Source organism: Fundulus heteroclitus, chromosome 16 (assembly GCF_011125445.2).
Source record: "Fundulus heteroclitus isolate FHET01 chromosome 16, MU-UCD_Fhet_4.1, whole genome shotgun sequence".
In the NCBI taxonomy this organism is placed as follows: Eukaryota; Metazoa; Chordata; class Actinopteri; order Cyprinodontiformes; family Fundulidae; genus Fundulus; species Fundulus heteroclitus.
The window spans coordinates 22188451-22205825 of record NC_046376.1 but is presented as its reverse complement, the minus strand read 5'-3'; the positions used below and the strand labels follow the sequence as shown (position 1 = coordinate 22205825).

The following is a 17375-nucleotide window of genomic DNA, read 5'->3' as shown; positions in this document are numbered from 1 at the left end:
TTCTTTGTGTTTTCTCCACTCAGTAACAGCTTCCGCGCAGAAGAGTGTTGTTATTAGTGTGCCTTGTTCGTGCTTAAGCTTTGTTTTCACTCATCAGAAAATGGCCTGATTTCTTAGTTTTCGGATGACAGAGCAAGCGCAAGGGGCTGCATCTCTGAAGAGAACGTATTTAATGTATCATGAAGTTACCCAACATACATGTAAAGGGATTTTTACTTCAGCGCTGAACCTAAATGATGAGTTGTGCTGTGTAGAATAGCAGCACACTGAAACTGCTGCATACTGCAAAACCAAAACCTTTTTTTTTTCCCCTCTGCACAACGGAAGCACCCAAGAGACAAAAAGACACAGATAGAAGAGGGAGCAAGCTGTGTTGATGATTGAGGCAGCACCATTTATAAGGTGGGCTGGGAATGAAAGTATGCAGAGATAAAGGAACACATAGGGAGGTTTTGCCCTTCATTTAATAAAAACATGCATGCCCTAAAACACTTTTCATCACAGTCTTTGGTCATTCTTTATCTCTTAATGGCTCATTTCTGTTGTTTTGCTATATATTATTAATGCTCTTGCACTAATAACTTAAAAAAAATGTGTTTTAGTGGACACCTGAGGTGGAGGGAGACATCACTGGCAGATGTCAGACTTGACTTTGAATGCCTGTGCAAGAAGCTTTTCTCTATTTCAGCTGTCGGGACATGATGACTTGCAGGGAAGAAACTGTCATAAAGGTGGTCTGCACATTATGATTCCTTCGCTAAGTTTTATTCTGTACTGGAAATGATTAGTTGCACACCCCTCTGATCTATTCCCATTTTAAGTTTCATATTGAGTCTGAATAAACGCATTTCACTGCACAGGAAAGGCGCGAGTCGGCTCACAGAAGCGCTGTTCAACACACCAGACATCACGGACTAAAATGCGTTCTTATTGCTTCGGTTATTAGACGTTTTTAATGTAAGAGGAGTATAATTTTCGATTATGAGAGTAGGAAAAACACCATCGGAGGGTGTGGAGAGCTTTCTCCCAGAGGCAACTCTTACACTGAGCTCCCTCCTTTTTTGTTTATTAGCTGTGAGCTGTGTCTCATTCTGAGCACTCTTACCTACAACTGCTCACTACAAAGCTCATCTCTCGCAAGCATGGGGACTCATATTCCTGTGTTGGAGCAGTTTCTTCTATGCGTTTCTGTCCTTCCATAAAGCCTAAGGACTGATCTGTGCCTGGTGGAGGGCTGAAGAGATTTGGATGCAATAACTTGGACTGTAGATTGGATTTGTGCTCAAGTGACAACGTGTGGTGCTTTTGAAGTTTTCTAGTCAGCTTCTGACTGTCTGTGTGGTTCCACAATGTTTGCCAGGATCTTCATTCCCAAAAAGCACCGGGAGCGTTTCGACGAGGTGGTCTCGCAGAGTCTGATGAGCAGGCTGAAGGGCCGCAGCTTCAGTGACCCCAGCCGCAGCCACCTCCGCCGCAGCCGGAGCGAGGACCACCCCGAGCGTCTCCTTGTCTCCACTCGTGCCAGCTCGGTGCCACGCACCCACGCAGAGGAAGGCGTGGTGCCCCCCGCCAGAGGCATGCGCAAGACCACCTCCCTCATAGCTGGCCACTCGGGCGGCACCATCACCAACTGCAGGTCTGTATCCAGTGAGGAATTTGTCTCTTTGGGGTGATCAGTGAAAGTGGAAAGTCTGGCCACCCATCTAGACTAAACCATTACCATTATAGCCCATCGGGCTGTAGGTTGGTTTTGATATGACAATAAACACATACAAACATACCTCAATATAATTCAAATACCATGTTACATACATTTAAGCAAATAGAGCAACGCTCATGTAAACAAAGGTGCATTCACATATGCTTACACGCATATACATCCAACATTTATACCTACAGACCATAGTCCACAGGACCAGGACCAATGTATGTATCAAAGAAATCATTTTAATGTGCTTTTTTTGTATTAACTCAGGCTATCTTTGCTCAGTATCAAAATGTGTTTGATGATCTGAAACATTTAAGAGTTGCAAAAAAAAAAAAAAAAGGAAATAAAAGTATCCTAAGGGATGTGCTGTCTATATCTAAATAGATAATAGATGGTGGCTGTAAAATAAAATGTATTCAGGAATGAAACAAAAATCACACTTTGCATTCCACTAGGATGCATACAGTCGCATCCGGACTCCAATTCAACTCAATTCAATTTTATTTATATAGCACCAATTCATGAAACATGTCATCTCAAGGCACTTTACAAAGTCAAGTTCAATCATATTATACAGATTGGGTCAGATTAGACAGATTGGTCAAAAATGTCCTATATGAGGGAACCAGTTGATTGCATCAAAGTCCCGACAAGCAGCATTCACTCCTCCTGAAGAAGCGTAGAGCCACAGGGAGAGTCGTCTGCATTGTCCATGGCTTTGCAGCAATCCCTCATACTGAGCAAGCATGGAGCGACAGACTTGTGAGGTAATTACAAAAGAAGACGAGACACACCGATTACAGCAGCCAATTAAGTTTGTGTTCTTATGTGAACGTAAGTTTAGGCAGAAAAAGTACAAACTAAAGTACAAACCGCTAATGGGTGGTTTTTCTTTCCACTGTCGCTTTATGCTTGCTCAGTATGAGGGATTGCTGCAAAGCCATGGACAATGCAGACGACTCTCCCTGTGGCTCTACACTTCTCCAGGAGTGAATGCTGCTTGTCGGGACTTTGAAGCAATCAACTGGTTCCCTTATATAGGACATTTTTGACCAGTCTGTGTAATCTGACTCAATCTGTATAATATGATTGATTTGACTTTGTAAAGTGCCTCGAGATGATGTTTCATGAATTGGCGCTATATAAATAAAATTCAGATTGAAATTGAAACTGAAATCAATTAATGGCTTAAGATACCCGTAAATCAGTTGGGTATGATGTGGATGTTTAGGAAAGAGTGAATGTGCAAATGTTAAATTATTATAATTTTTTTTAAAACCTAAACATGTCAAAACTAAGCAAAACCCAATACTTGGACTGCCTGCTAGAAGGAGAACAAGGACAGCCACAGGTATGAGGAGCAGCCCCGTTTCAATAGACGGGGCACAAAACGGGCCCACGTCTTCCCAGTCCTGGGAACCTGGGCGGCCTCCAAACCACTCCCATTTCACTTGAGAGACAGAATACCAACCGTTAAAGGGGACATGTCGTGCCTTTAAATCTTTCCTTTTAACATTCAGTCGTGGTCTATATAAAGTGGAACTACATTGCTGTAGTCTGAATTCCTCGTTATAGTTTTGCCCCACAGCCCCGCGTTTGCGCCTGTTCTGAAGTTAGCCAGAGAACAACTCGCTTTGGGTATGGTCTCTTTAAGTGCTAGCGGGACCCTGTTAGTCAATGACATCACAAATGACCTTGAGAGTATAAATTTTTCCTCCATTTTATTAATTCTAAGGCCTCGGTTATTAATTTAACCCTAAATCTGTCTCTGCAGGACAGTGAGAGTTTGTAAGGGCAACCAGAGCTTTGGCTTCACTCTGAGAGGCCACGCTCCAGTGTGGATTGACTCAGTCATCGCCGGTAGGTTTTAATATTTGGTTTCTTTAACACTACAGTACCAGCTAACAAAAGTTGGTGACACATTCAAGAGGGTTCAACTTCTGTTAACCAATAGTCACTGGTTAAATCTTATCCCCTGGCATGCTGTTATGCTCTGCAGGGAGTCCTGCAGACAAGGCAGGTTTAAAACCTGGAGATCGGATCCTGTTTCTGAATGGGCTGGACATGAGGTTAGCTTCCTGCTTAAGCTAATGTCGTAGATATTGTTCATGTACACAAGCAGCCGACTGGATATAAGCCATTATCTTTCCCAAAGAGCAAAAAATGCCAGAAATGATGGTCTGAGTAAAATATCTAAGCATGTTGTCTGACTGTTTGTAAGTCCTGCATTTTCCACACTACACATTCCCATTTGTGTCTAAAAATAGCTCAAGTTTAAAGACAAGAGATGAAAAAGACGCAGATAAAAGGATGTGCAAGTGTTTGGCTTCTGAAAGAACTGAGCGAGTCAGTTGCTATTTCAAGCATAAATGAAGCTGCACAATAACCTGCCTCTTCCTGAGTGTGCTGATTTTTGTCTTTCAAGCTGTTTAAATCCACAAATTTCCAAAGCAAATGTAGTAATGTTTCCACGTATATCGTTTCGTGTACAATGTCCTGGTTCTGCAGGACGTCTTCTCATGAGAAAGTGGTGTCCATGCTCCAAGGAAGCGGAGCCATGCCCACCCTGGTCGTTGAGGAAGGCCCGCCTACTTTTCCTCAGGCTGAGCAGGACCTCGCCGGGGGCGGCGCTCCCGTCGAGCGTGCACGCTCCCCGATGCTCGTCTCCCTGCAGTGGGTGGCTGACATCCTGCCTCCCAGCATCAGGGTTCAGGGTCGCACCTTTGGACAACAGCTGGAACATCTGCTTACCATCCAGGAGAGGTATACCATCTGCAAGGCTTTGGAGAACTTCTTCCAACACAGGTGAGCTGACAGGGTGAGGAAACTGTGAGGGGAAAGAGGAAGAGAGGGAAGTAATCGGACAAACAAGTATAAGTGATCCAGAAATATAAGTAACAAACTTAAAATTAAACACTGTCCTAGATAGAGTCTGAGAGATGTTTAGGGGCTTTTCAGTTTTGGCCCTAAGGTGTAAAGCACCACATATTTGGCCACAAAAAAGGAGCAAGATAGGAATCATGCAGCAGCAAAACTGAAACAAACCTGAGTGAACATTGTTGTTTGTTTAATTTTTTTAACAAAGGTTTTTGTTTTCAGATGTTTTTTTTTCTTCCACTATTTTGGTTTTCTGTAATGTTTGCAAAAAGTAGTTGCCTTTATTCATTTTTACTTTTTTGTCCCTTTACAGTTGCTGAGATTCATACTTTTAAGACCATCATCCTTTTGAAAGTCAGGCTATTTACACGTGGGCTACAAATCTTAGATTACAACATTTTATTTAGTTTTTTTTATTATTATTTTAATGATTTTTACTTTAATTTTAGTTTTATTTCATTAGATATTTTATGTATCTTTATTTTAAAGGTCACTGCCTAGGCTACTCTTTAGGTAAAATATCTTACTACAGGTAACTATTGTCTTACATGATAAAAAAATATTTCAACGAATCAAAAGCTCAGACATATTGATTATGTCGAGCTAAAGCAAGGGATCATAATTTTAAACTTCAAAAAAAATCAGATTTTTGTTGTGTTCTGTATGTCTTAGCTCACATGTCTGCAGGGCAGTCCCTACGTTTCAGCTGAACTTTCTTTGTTTTCCTCTTAATCAGTGTGACCTCTAATTGGACAGCCAGGTGATCTCTGTCACCCTGCCTGTGTTTCCATGGTCTCAGGAACGTCGACACGCTGATCGTGGACGTGTTCCCGGTGCTCGATACTCCCGCCAAACAGGTGATCTGGCAGTTTGTTTACCAGCTGCTGACCTACGAGGAACAGGAACACTGCCAGAACAAAATTTCCAGATTTCTTGGATACAAAGCACCAGGTTTGTGCGCATTTCTCCTACTATTTTACTGGTTTTGTGACTCTTAAAGGCTGTTTTGAGAATGTGTTGGGGGATCTTGAGGTAAATCGGTGGTTAACTGAACTGCTGCGACCCTTCAAACTTTGTTTCCTCTTCCTCTGCATGACCTGTATGTGTGTTCCAGTTCCACCACCTCCTCCTCCTCCCCCTCCTCCTCCGGAGCCCGAGTCTGCTGCCCCTGAGCCCCACCGCCGTAGCAGCTCCATGAGGGTGACAGGGACCACATACAGGAGTAGTGTTAGGGGACGTAGCTCTGATGACCTGGTCATTGGCACACACTTGGGCATGGGTACTGAAATTCAATATCTCTGCATCAGGAGCAAAACTAACACCGAGACCACTTAACCAGTGTCAGCTGTCTTCACTGTCATCATCTTTGTTAACACAGTTACACACACCTATGTGAAAAAAGGCCAGGTTTTTGTGACGTTAAAGAAATCACGAGACACTGTTTCAAAGCTTTCATCATGACAGCAATGTGCTGTAAATCATCTACAGTTCAAATAAAAACAAATTCCTAAGAGTATAAGATGCAAAAACTTATAAGGTACAATAACCTGGTTGCTAGGTGTACACATCCTTAAACCGGTATTTTGTTGAAACACCTGTCAATTTATTTTAAGCATTCAGTCTTCTTTAGTAGGAGTCTATCTGCACGTTGCATCTTGACAGCATTTTTGTAGACTCTACTGTGCAAAAACCTTTTCCTCATGTGGTTCCGCAGTTCTCCTGCCAAATCATACGTAGCTTCAGATATCTCTTGCTTATACCACATCCCCATAGTCTAAACCAGATTTTGTTTCTGCAGCCACAGAAGTCATACATCTTATGGCCACTAGGTGCCTGTTTCAGCTTTCTCAGGGGTCCTTGGAGCCTTCAATGCCCTAAAGCGTGCTTTCTTCAGTTTAACCAATGGTGTCCACCAGTGGGATCTTCAGCCCACAGCTCCTGGAAGCCATGCTCATTGGAGGTCCTGAAGATGGTCCATTCTGATTCTATGTCCCCAACGTCCTACAGAAACGGAGAGAAGCTTTTCCATACGTGTGAGCTGAAGATCTTTTGAATGACATCCTCCACTAGACGTACTCAATTCATCCTGGTGTAGGTTTCCCAAGTCTGTTCAGCAATCTATTTTGTCACTGGATCCAATTTACTACCAGATGGTAACCAGCTGACAGCTCTGACCCTCTCTACACCAGAGTGTCCAAGATTTACCACCGTTAATCAGATGATGCGGTTACAAAATCAATCGTCAGCCTTTGGCCCCAACGTTGCCTGCAACCAAGCACACAAATGGACCACCTTGTGCTTGAAACATAGTGTTCATTACATCCCATCTCAAGCTCACAGATCTAGTGACAGAATACCGCCTGTCCAAGTGACACCATAGTTCCTCACATGGTTGTTGAAGTCATCCAAGACTAAACATAACTCCCAGACTGCAGCCCTTCCAGGACACAGTTAACAGACTCAAGGAAGATGGAGTATTCCGAGCTGCTGTTTGGCACATATCCAGCAAGAGTCAGAAATTTTCTCCTATAACCCAGAGCCACACAAAGATGGCACCTCACTCATCAGGGAAAGCTCCAACACAGAGGAGCATAGTCCAGGTGAGGTATGCCAGTTAGTATGGGATTCTCTCAAATCTGAATATCTTAGTCTGACCCCTACCGTGAGAAAGGTTTTCCACGGGAGATCCTACCAGGGAGTGAAGACATGGATAACATGGCCCCCAGAATCAAAAATGTACTGAAGCCCTCCACCTCATTAAGATATTGATTCTACAGAGAGGGCAGCTGAGCAAATGCAGGAATTTCCTATTTAGTTAGCCGAGTTACATTTCAGGACATCAAGGACACTTAATCCGATGGCAGATGTTAACTTAAGAAGACTGAATGCTAACCTTTATTTTCTAACATTCATCTTTTAAATGGCTTATTTTAGTCCATAGTTAACATTGTTTTCAGTTAAATTGTTCAAACTTTCCATGTTGTCAGAATTATTTTTTGCTAAAACTGGAACTCGGTCACCCACAATCATGTGTTGCTGAGATGGTTCGAGAATGACCCCAAAGTGTGTAATTTCAGTCATATTACCAGGGAATGTGGGTTATATTAAGGTTGTTCTAATGAATGTATTAACATAGGCGTCCGTGCAGAGCCAGGACAGGAGGCTGGCATGAGGTTGGCCCCAGGAGAAAGACAGTCAGGAGATGGGACCTCTCTTCCTGAGACTCCCAACAACCTCACCAATGTATGTATCAATGTCAGGTTTTATCATAGAATACACACTGTTGTGTAGTGTCGAGTTTGTTTAATGTCTCACTCCTGTGTCTTTGTATGTTTTCCACAATAAAAGCTGTCAGCTGTGTACGCTGAGCTGGAAAACATGTACTCAGCCAAGAGGTCCAAGTCTTTGAAGAGCCGTCCTGTTCCTGCTCCTGAGAGTTTACTGGATCTGGAACCTTTATCTCGCACAGGGTCGCCAACAGCGAATGCCAACACAGGTAGACATAACTTACACTGAATGAGTTTTTGTACTTTTATCCAATACAAGATAGCATAGATTATAAAGGTTGGCTATCTCTGAATCCAATGAACATAGAGGCTCAGCTGTTTGAGTCTGTATGCGTGACTGTTCTTTGTCTCAGGGGCTCGCAAAGGCTCCTCCCCCCATTCCCCATGGCCAGATCCTCTACCCAGTCCACCCTCAGCCCAGTTCTACCCACCGGGCTTGACAAGTCAGACCAGTGGTGAGTCTAACCCCTACATAAGCCTGGACAGCCCCCCTCCCTCACCTCTTGAAACTGACTTTCCATCCAGCCCGCCTGTTCACCGTAGCAACAAACGGCGGTACACCTTCTCCAAACCTCCCCGTTCAGAAGACACGGACCGTTTTCTGGATGCTCTGAGTGAGCAGCTTGGACAGAGGGTGGCAATTGTCGATGATTTCCTGAACCCTGACAATGACTACGAAGAGGTAGAGTCTACACAAGTACCAGGGGGGACTTTTAAAATGAAATGGCATCATATTCCTTAACTATCAGTAATTAATAACTGAGGGAATGCTTGAAGTACCGCTTATCTTATTTCTCAACTATTTTCAGATTTCTCTCCAGTTCAAAATTAGGATAGAACTCCTGCACTCACAAATATACATAATAAGCAGAGATTGTAGGGACAAAACTGCCACTATTAACCAAGCAAATTAATTGTTAAATTATTATTCAAATGTATGGTTAATAATAAAATGGTAAATGAGTACAAAGTATGTAACCTCTTAAGGCCATGAGTCTATTTTCCAAAAAATGCATACTCATACTTTATAAGGCATTTCAACTTGTACAATGCCTAAACTGCTAATCTTATCAACTAACATAGAGGTCTTGGAGGATGATGTGGATGTGAAAATTTGAGGGCAAACTATTCTGGGCTTGAGTAAATGAGACTTGAATGCCCAAAAAATGTATTTCACCAATCCCCCCCCCCCCCCCCCCGCCCCAAAAAAATAAAAATAAAAAAATAAAAACAAAACAACAGATGTTTACATACAAAACCTCTTACTTATGCTGTAAAAAAGGAAATAAACACAATAAACTGTGACTACAACATCTTGGTTACATCTGTGGCAAGTTTGGTGTCCACACCCAAGCAAAGGAATATGTGTTTAGATTGAAAAAAACAATCCTGACAGACTCTTATTGTTTTTGTGACGTTTTAGCACAGTTTTGGGACAAATTTTGAAATTTGAAACTTACTCTTGAAATTGAAAATGTGGGACGCTATTATTATATAGTTGGTAGATACTTTTGTAGAGGAGTCTCAGATGAAGATCTGGACACATGATAGGTGTGTGTTGGTCTCAGTTAGTCAGCTACAAGTGTGTTATTGTCGCTAAAGTGTTCAACCCCCCTTATTAATGAAAATTCTGTAGCAAAAGGAGAAAATCACCACACACTGCTAGTGGTCCATTTTTAAGGACTTAGATTAGTAAAGATGCATTATTAATACTAATGTGTAATTTACTGATCTATACAGTGTATTTTTAGAGAACACCCAGCTGAATCATAAATTAGAATAAGAATGGGATTGTCTTTGGTGCCACTGCATAGTTCAAGTTAATCTCTCAACATTTCCACAAGTTCTACTTTGACATTAAAGGTCTAATGGCGTCTACTTGGTGTTAATGTCAGGATGTTGTGCAGATGGGCTTCCCAGATGAGGATGATGAAGACCATGAAGACGAGCTTGGCGTGGATGAGGAAGAAAACGGAGGGTTTGTAGCTCCAGAGCTAAGCAGCCCGAGCGATGTCCAAAGCAGCAGCGGTGAAGAGAATGCCTCCTCCCTGACATACTCCTCTTCTTCTGATCATATTCCTCCTCCCCCTATGACACCGCCTCCACCTCCTCCGGTTCAGTTCAATGACCCACCACCTCCTCCTCCTCCGGCACCTCCACAGAGTCAGCCTCAGCACCAGCCACAGCAGGACTCTATTAACTACACTCCTGAGCACATGCCAAGGGCATATGTGCCAATCCGTCGGAAATCTGGCCCTCCTCCGCCACCACCTCCACGCAGTAATCTGCCACCAAAACGTCACTCCTTGCATAAAGTCCTCCCTACAAGAGAAGACCTACAAGTCCAAGCCACTTTACAGGAGCTAAAAGCATACCAGGAGAGACAACAAGCTTACGAAGAGAGGCAGGCGTACGAGGAGCAAAAAGCTTTTGAGGAGCAACAACTTTATCAGGAACAACAGGCCTTTAAGGAGAAAATTTTCAAAGAGAGACAAGCCTATGAAGAGCAGAAGGCTTATGAGGAGCAAAAAGCTTTTGAGGAGCAGCAAATGTATGAAGAACAGCAAGCCTATGAACAGCGGCAAGCTTACCAAGAACAAAAAGCACACGACCAGCATCAAGCCTACAAAGAACAGAAGGCACTTCAAGAGCTTCAAGCCTACCAGGAGCAAAAAGCCTACGAGGAGCGGCGGGTTTACGAGGAGCGGCAAGCGTATCAGGAGATGCAGCAGATCTACCAGAGCCACCAGTCCATGCCTGCTCAGCCAACACAACAGAAGGCCCATTCACCTCTTCCTCTCCAACAGCCACACCAGTCCTTGCCTCCTCTCCCCTCCCAAGAGACTCCCCATCAACTTGCCAATCACCCCCTTTATATGTTGCGACAAGTACAGCAGCAGCAGCAGCAGCAGCAGCAGCAGCAGCAGCAGCAGCAACTAGCCCACCAGAGTCACCATCACAGACGCTTGTCTCGTTCAGCACCTCCACCACATCAGCCATCCGCCCACCAGCCAGTTCGTCCCGGCCAGCAAGGTCAGTTTGCAGAGGGGATCTACCAAAGTCACCAAGGCATAAGACCCCAACCCCACCATTCGTCGACAGAAATACTCCACCAAGGACATCATTCCTCCACTGAAATGCTCCATCAGTTGCACCAATCCCAGGCCCACCACTCATCAAATGAGATGCTCCAGCAAATGCAGCAGGTCCACGCTCACTACTCGTCTTCAGAAATGCTTCACCAAATGCACAAAGGCAAGGCCCATCACTCCTCGACGGAGCTTTTACACCAAATGCAGCAGATGCAGCCTCACCACTCCTCAACCGAACTTCTCCATCAAGCTCACCAGATGCACAGAGGCCAAGCTCACCATTCGTCAAGTGAGCTGCTCCATCAGATCTATCAACCCAAGCCCCATCATTCATCTACAGAGCTTCTCCATCAAGCCAGTCAGATGCATCAACCCAAGGCCCATCACTCCTCCACAGAACTTCTGAACGAAGTTCAGCAAGAACCCGCCTCCCTCCCACTCCAGTTTACGCGCGAGAGCCAGTCCCATCAGAGTCGCAGGAGTGTTAAAAGTCATCATCAGACAGATGTGTCTTTGCAGGGAAGACACAAAGACCAGCAGATCCAACAAATGCACCAACCCCAGCCCACTAAACCTTCGCCCCAAAGACCCCATTCCATCCAGCAGACTCACCACCATTCCAGTACTCCTCAGATACACCACATCCACCACATGACCCCACAGCCCCCTCCTCCCCAGACCTACCAACACCAGATTCAAGTGATCCATCCTCCTCAGCAACCCCACAGGCCCCAGCCACTTCTCTCCACCTTTCAACCCCTCCAGCCTCACCAGCCCAACCTTTCCAGCTTCCAGCCTCTGCCACAGCTCCACCAGCCACAGCATCAGGCCCAGTCCGCCAACCAAATCGGTCGTCCGCAGTCGCAGCCCTCGCATCACCTCCTGCAGCATCAAGCCCAAACTCACCTCAACCAATCTCCCAACCAGAGTCAGCCCCAGTCCCTCCCTCACTCCTTGTCTGATCCCACAGAGCATTTAGGACCACCTCCCCCTCCACCCCTTCCACCCCCATGCTCCCCTCCACCACTGCCAAGACCCAGTTTGTCCCGGATGGACTCACACCACATGAGTGTAAAGAGGCTGCGCTGGGAGCAGGTGGAGAATTCAGAGGGGACCATATGGGGACAGGTAAGTCATGAGACATTTCTAAAAGTGATGGAAGAAGAGACAGAGTGAGCCCCTTTTGGTAAAAGCTTTTGGACCAGTTGTTCAAAGCCTTTTCAAAGGTTTTCATTTCCCTTAACGTTTTTTCACATTTTGTCTCATTACAATCTAACCATCTGGTATCTTGCAAAATATCTCAAGCTTACTTAGATTAGATGGAAAGCATCAGTTTTCGAGCCTTCATGCAGATTCTTAATTGATTTTATATCTTCAGTTTGACTGGAGCGTTCTGACACACTAATATATTTTGATCTAAACCATTCCACCCAGTTCTGGACATATCTTTAGGGTCGTCGTAATCTAGGGCGAATCCCCACTCCAGATCTCAAGTCTTTTGCAACCTCTGGTAGGGTTTGTTTTAGGACTGCCTTGTATTTAGTTCCATCTATATTTAAACACATTTCAACCAGCCAAAGGAAAGCCTCCCCATATCATAATTTCACTCTGCTGATTTGCAGTGTTAGTTTTCTCTCAACCAATCAGGAACTGGATGTGGCGGTGACGTGGTGTGAAGAACTGCGGCGGAGACTAAGCAGTTTTCATTCCACGTGGAAGAAAAGCTGATAGTGGCGGTGTGCGGTTGGCCTGAGTTGTAGGAACCAACCAGTTACTACTGCCGAGACAGGTCCAGAAAGGACCAGGGCTGCAAAATAGTGACTGTAATGGCAGTTAAGTGAATGCGTCATTAGATAGCACCATTGTACTATTGTTGTTCTGGCTTGTTGCCCGATGTTCATCTGCTGTCGCCTGCCATGCGAACTGCTGGCGATAATGTCAGGCGAGCGACAGCAAGCAAAAGTGGCGACATTAACAGAGCATTTTGCACGTGAGCAAAAAGGTTCAGTCAGAAACAGGTGAACTGTTTACTCTTAATGTGGCTTCTGAAAGCCATTGTCTGTGTTGGGGTGTAAACTAGGATTATCAGAGAAAAGGGGGAGAGCTACTCTTTACAAGTTTGTACTTGTGAATTTTTTTAATCAAAAATCAAAATGTTTTAATTCAAAACTATACACTAAGTTGTGTATAGAATCTGAATAAAATACCCTGAAGTTTGTGGGTTTGTAATGCTATTGTCTGAACACAGCGTTGAAATGTAAAATGTTTATTGTAAAATAAAGTAAATGACAGGTCGTTCTGGTGATGCAGGACAGACTGGGTAATGGCTGATGACAGGAGATAATTATGACCGGATGACCAAGGTGTTGATGGTCAAGACTGGACAGGAGGTGGCAGGAAGTCCAAAGGTGCTAGGTAAAATCCAAAACACAGAGGCAGCCCAGGTTGTGACCAGATAAAGCAGGCCAATAGCTCACCAGAGCGGGCAGAGCAGGCGGCAGAATCTCACAGGAACACCGAGCAAAAGATGACGATGCAGGAACACATGATCTGGCAGACTGTGCACATGGAGACTGGGAGCAACATACAGGCAGTACAGGCGAGAAGCAAAGACCTGACAGGGAATGACTGTGGGAGGCAGGCTTAGGCACAGTCACAGGTGCAGGGACTTGGGCCTAATTGGCTGCAGTAGGTGAAGCTGAAAACGGGAAATGGAGAAACGGGAAACAACAGCCAGCCATCCCAAAACAACAAAAATAAAATATACCTGACAGGATTAAACGTAACAAAATGTAAAAGAATTTAAGAGGTGTGAAGACTTTCACATTGCACTGTAAAATGATTACTTTCTTTACCATTTTAATTCTGTATTAAGCTCTTTTTTCTTTGTTGGTGGTTCAAGAGGGCGCCCTTCTCCAGTCTCCACATGACTAATGCTGACCAACCCTTAAAGCAGGTGTGTCCAAAGTGCGGCCCGGGGGCCATTTGCGGCCCCCGGGCTGTTTTTGTGCGGGTACAACATAAGGTGTTCATCTTTTAAGAACCACACTTTTTACACTCTCTAACTTCCCAATGACTTTAACTCAAATGCATACTTTTGTGAATTAAAATTAATTTTGAATTTATTTATTAAAATTAGAATAATGTTTTCAAAGAAATCCCAGCCCGAATCCTATTCTGATATTGCTAGACCAAAACTAATTTTTTTTTTTTCAGTCAAGCCTAAAATAATTAGCAAATTGGGTGACCATCTTTTATAAAGCAAATGAGCAAAAACCCATTTTGAACTTTGGATCTACAATGATTCACTTTTCCCACAGAAATTCTGACTAATTTGTTTAATAAAAATTATCATATTTTGTAGAGCAGGTAACATTTTCTTCACTGTTTTCATTAATTTTTTGGCCCTCAAGTATGTTTGACTTGACAATTTCGGCCCACGTGCCTAGAAGTGTGGACACCCCTGCCTTGAAGGATGCCATTTTTCAATAAGACAGCCCTTATCTAAAAACGCACAGCAGCACAAAACAAACTTAGTATAACACATTTTATCTCATTGCAAGGGAAATGCATTATTTTTTTTATTAGGCAAGCAAAAAAAGAGCAAGAGGGTGGTGATTTCTTGTGTGATTTTTCTTAATGACGACACTTTAAATTTTTGCTTATATTTTCTTTCTCCTCTTTTTGAAGTTGGGAGAAACTTCTGATTATGAAAAACTGCATGACATGGTGAAATATTTAGATCTGGAGCTGCACTTTGGGACGCAGAAGAACTCACGTGAGTGCATCTAAAAGGATGCTTTTATTGTGCTTAACATGTAAGTGAAGCCAAGTCATATACTTTTTTCTCTTACTTCAACTGATATTGATGTGGATTGATTATAAAGAAACATAATAAAACCTCAAACATATTTGATTTATTTCTTACACTATTTTTACCTTGAAGAATAAACCCAGACTTTTAAGCATTATTTATGGGATTCAAATGGATAGCTCTGAAGGTTCTGTTAAGCTATTATGAGGAACTACTGTCTTCCCTGCATTAGATAACTCTCTGCTACTCAGTTTAAACCAGTTGGTTTTGGATGCTGATGATTATTTAAACGTGAAGTTTGGAGGCGGCGCACCACCAATAAGCTTCCTTTATGAAATACCCTCGGTGAGAATGGAAAATGCAAAGCCTCACCAGTCAGAGTAGCTGCCTGATATTTAAATATGGTGTGAAAATTGATAAAATACCATTCAGTTTACCCACTGTTATATATTTGCTTTTTAAATTACTTTAGTTTTACTTTAGAGAGTTACTCTGACCAGAGATGCTTCAGATACTCTTCTCTCATTAAGCTGTTCACACAGGAGGATCATTGGGGGTGCACCGCTTCCAATATCAATTACCTAATCGTTATCAGTGTTGGTTTTATGTAAAAGTTAATCCAATGCAAGCGTGACAACAGAAGTGTCCAAATTAGCGTTTGCATAAATAACTGCCATTTAGATTGAAGTTTTTTTAAAAACAGTAAAAGTCCATCTTATTCTTTCCTCCACCTCCACCCCTCCCACCACCACAGGCATGATGTTAATTTCTTATGTTCTTTAAATGGAAACACCCTTCAAAAGGTCTTAACTGTCCTTTTAATGGAAATTTGCTGATTTAGTTTTCATGTTTCTTCTATAAGAAATCAACATAAATTTTGTCAAATTCATAGTGCCTGCTCCAGAGCCTCTTCTGCACCTCGAAACCTTCAAGAAGAAAGATGTCATAGAGATTCTGTCCCATAAGAAAGCTTACAATGCCTGTAAGTAGAATTATTGTGTTATTCACACCAACATTTACGGCTGTCTCGGTTTAGTTTAACATCGGATCTTTTGCCTTCTCTGTGCCGTCCTGCAGCCATCCTGATAGCCCACCTGAAGCTTTCTCCTGGGGAGCTGCGTCAGGTTCTGATGAACATGGCTGCAGACAGACTGGAGGCAGCTCACATCAAACAGCTGCTGCTGTACGCTCCCGATGCTGACGAGGTGAAAAAATACGAAGAATACAGAGAGGATCCCAGCAAACTCAGCGATCCAGATCAGTTCATGTTGCAGGTAGGAGTTTTGTCATTACTGCACAGGGCTTAATGAAACCAACATCATCGTGCGGATGATCTTAGGGTTGCTGTTGATGTCTGTCAGATGTTGTCCGTACCGGAGTATAACACCCGTCTGCAGAGCCTCCTCTTCAAGTGTTCCCTTCAGGAGAAGACAGAGGAGCTGAGGGGAGCCTTTGACTGTATCATCAAGGCCTCTATGGAGCTGAAGACCAGCAAGAAGCTGGCCAAGATACTCGAGGTACCCTTCTTCCCACAGAATTAATTAAAACTGGAAACATGTTATATATGTGTGAAACTTTCACATGTTTGGGTGGAGAACACTCGCCCTCATGCCTCAATCGGTGGTGCCACTAAGACAGACTGGGCAAGGGGAGGGCTCAAGGTATCATGTATAGAAAAATAAATAATGTACATTGCGTTGTAAAAGTTTACATTCATCTGAAACGTTTTCACTGTTTGTCATGTTGCGACCGCAAACTTAAGAGTGTTTTACTGAGAGTTCATGCCACACATGCGTTGTTGTTGTTGTTTTTTAACTGGAGAAAAAGAACAGATTGTTTTTAGTGTGTTTATTCAGGCATCCAGAGCCAATGCTTCGTAGAGCCACCTTTTGTTATACAATAACAGCAGCAAGTCTTTGGATGAACGTATCCACCTACTTTGCTCATCTACAGGCTGAAAGTTTATTTTGGTCTCACCTGACCAGAGCACCTTCTTACAGACGTTTGCGGTTCCTCCTACTTCTTGTTTGCAGTTTCCTAAAGAAACTGCAAACAAGACTTCTTCTTGTGTTTTGTTGCTGTAAAGAATTAACCGCATCCAGTTGGGCTTCCCCCAGGTTCTTTACCCCTGAAAAAAAGTGGTCTTCTCTATTGTAAACTTCTGTAGTAATACCAAGACCCTTGAAACAGAAACCATACTATAACATATTTAATCTAACAAGGTAGAGGGATGTTTACAGCTTCAGTACTGGACTCTCATACATAAAACAATGCTGGACGGGTAAGAAAATTAAAATGAAGAGTTCCAATCCTCACTTATTTGCATAAGTGAGGATTGGAACCATTATATAGAACCAAGTGTGTACGGCCTTACAAGGGGTGTACCGTATGACATCAGTGTTCCTAGCATGACATTGGTGGAGAATATCATACTATATCCTACAAATTGGCTGATTCCCTCTCCATAATCAGACCATGATGTCCAATGTAAGTATGTCAGCCTCAGAGTCCTTAGTGTCTGTGGGTTATCTCTTTTCTCCCATTTAATTGTTTTCTGCAGCTTCGATCTCATAATCCTTAATACTGCTGTTGTTGAA

The 17375-nt window shown here is 43.3% G+C and overlaps 1 protein-coding gene across 3 annotated transcripts in view; it reads left to right on the top strand.

The window, feature by feature from the left end:
* The window catches only part of grid2ipa (glutamate receptor, ionotropic, delta 2 (Grid2) interacting protein, a), a 43268-nt gene that overhangs the window by 20370 nt on the left and 5523 nt on the right, over positions 1-17375 (top strand). For 2 of the 3 annotated variants that reach the window (XM_036148478.1, XM_036148480.1), the window contains 15 exons: positions 1361-1636; positions 3483-3568; positions 3708-3777; positions 4217-4513; positions 5385-5536; positions 5700-5864; positions 7722-7828; positions 7934-8081; positions 8226-8554; positions 9768-12092; positions 13867-13920; positions 14655-14742; positions 15671-15760; positions 15856-16052; positions 16140-16295. In XM_036148478.1, the coding sequence (XP_036004371.1) occupies positions 1361-1636; positions 3483-3568; positions 3708-3777; positions 4217-4513; positions 5385-5536; positions 5700-5864; positions 7722-7828; positions 7934-8081; positions 8226-8554; positions 9768-12092; positions 13867-13920; positions 14655-14742; positions 15671-15760; positions 15856-16052; positions 16140-16295 (4540 nt within the window). The remainder of the gene's footprint in view (positions 1-1360; positions 1637-3482; positions 3569-3707; positions 3778-4216; positions 4514-5384; positions 5537-5699; positions 5865-7721; positions 7829-7933; positions 8082-8225; positions 8555-9767; positions 12093-13866; positions 13921-14654; positions 14743-15670; positions 15761-15855; positions 16053-16139; positions 16296-17375) is intronic. The other variant, XM_036148479.1, reaches the window with a different exon arrangement.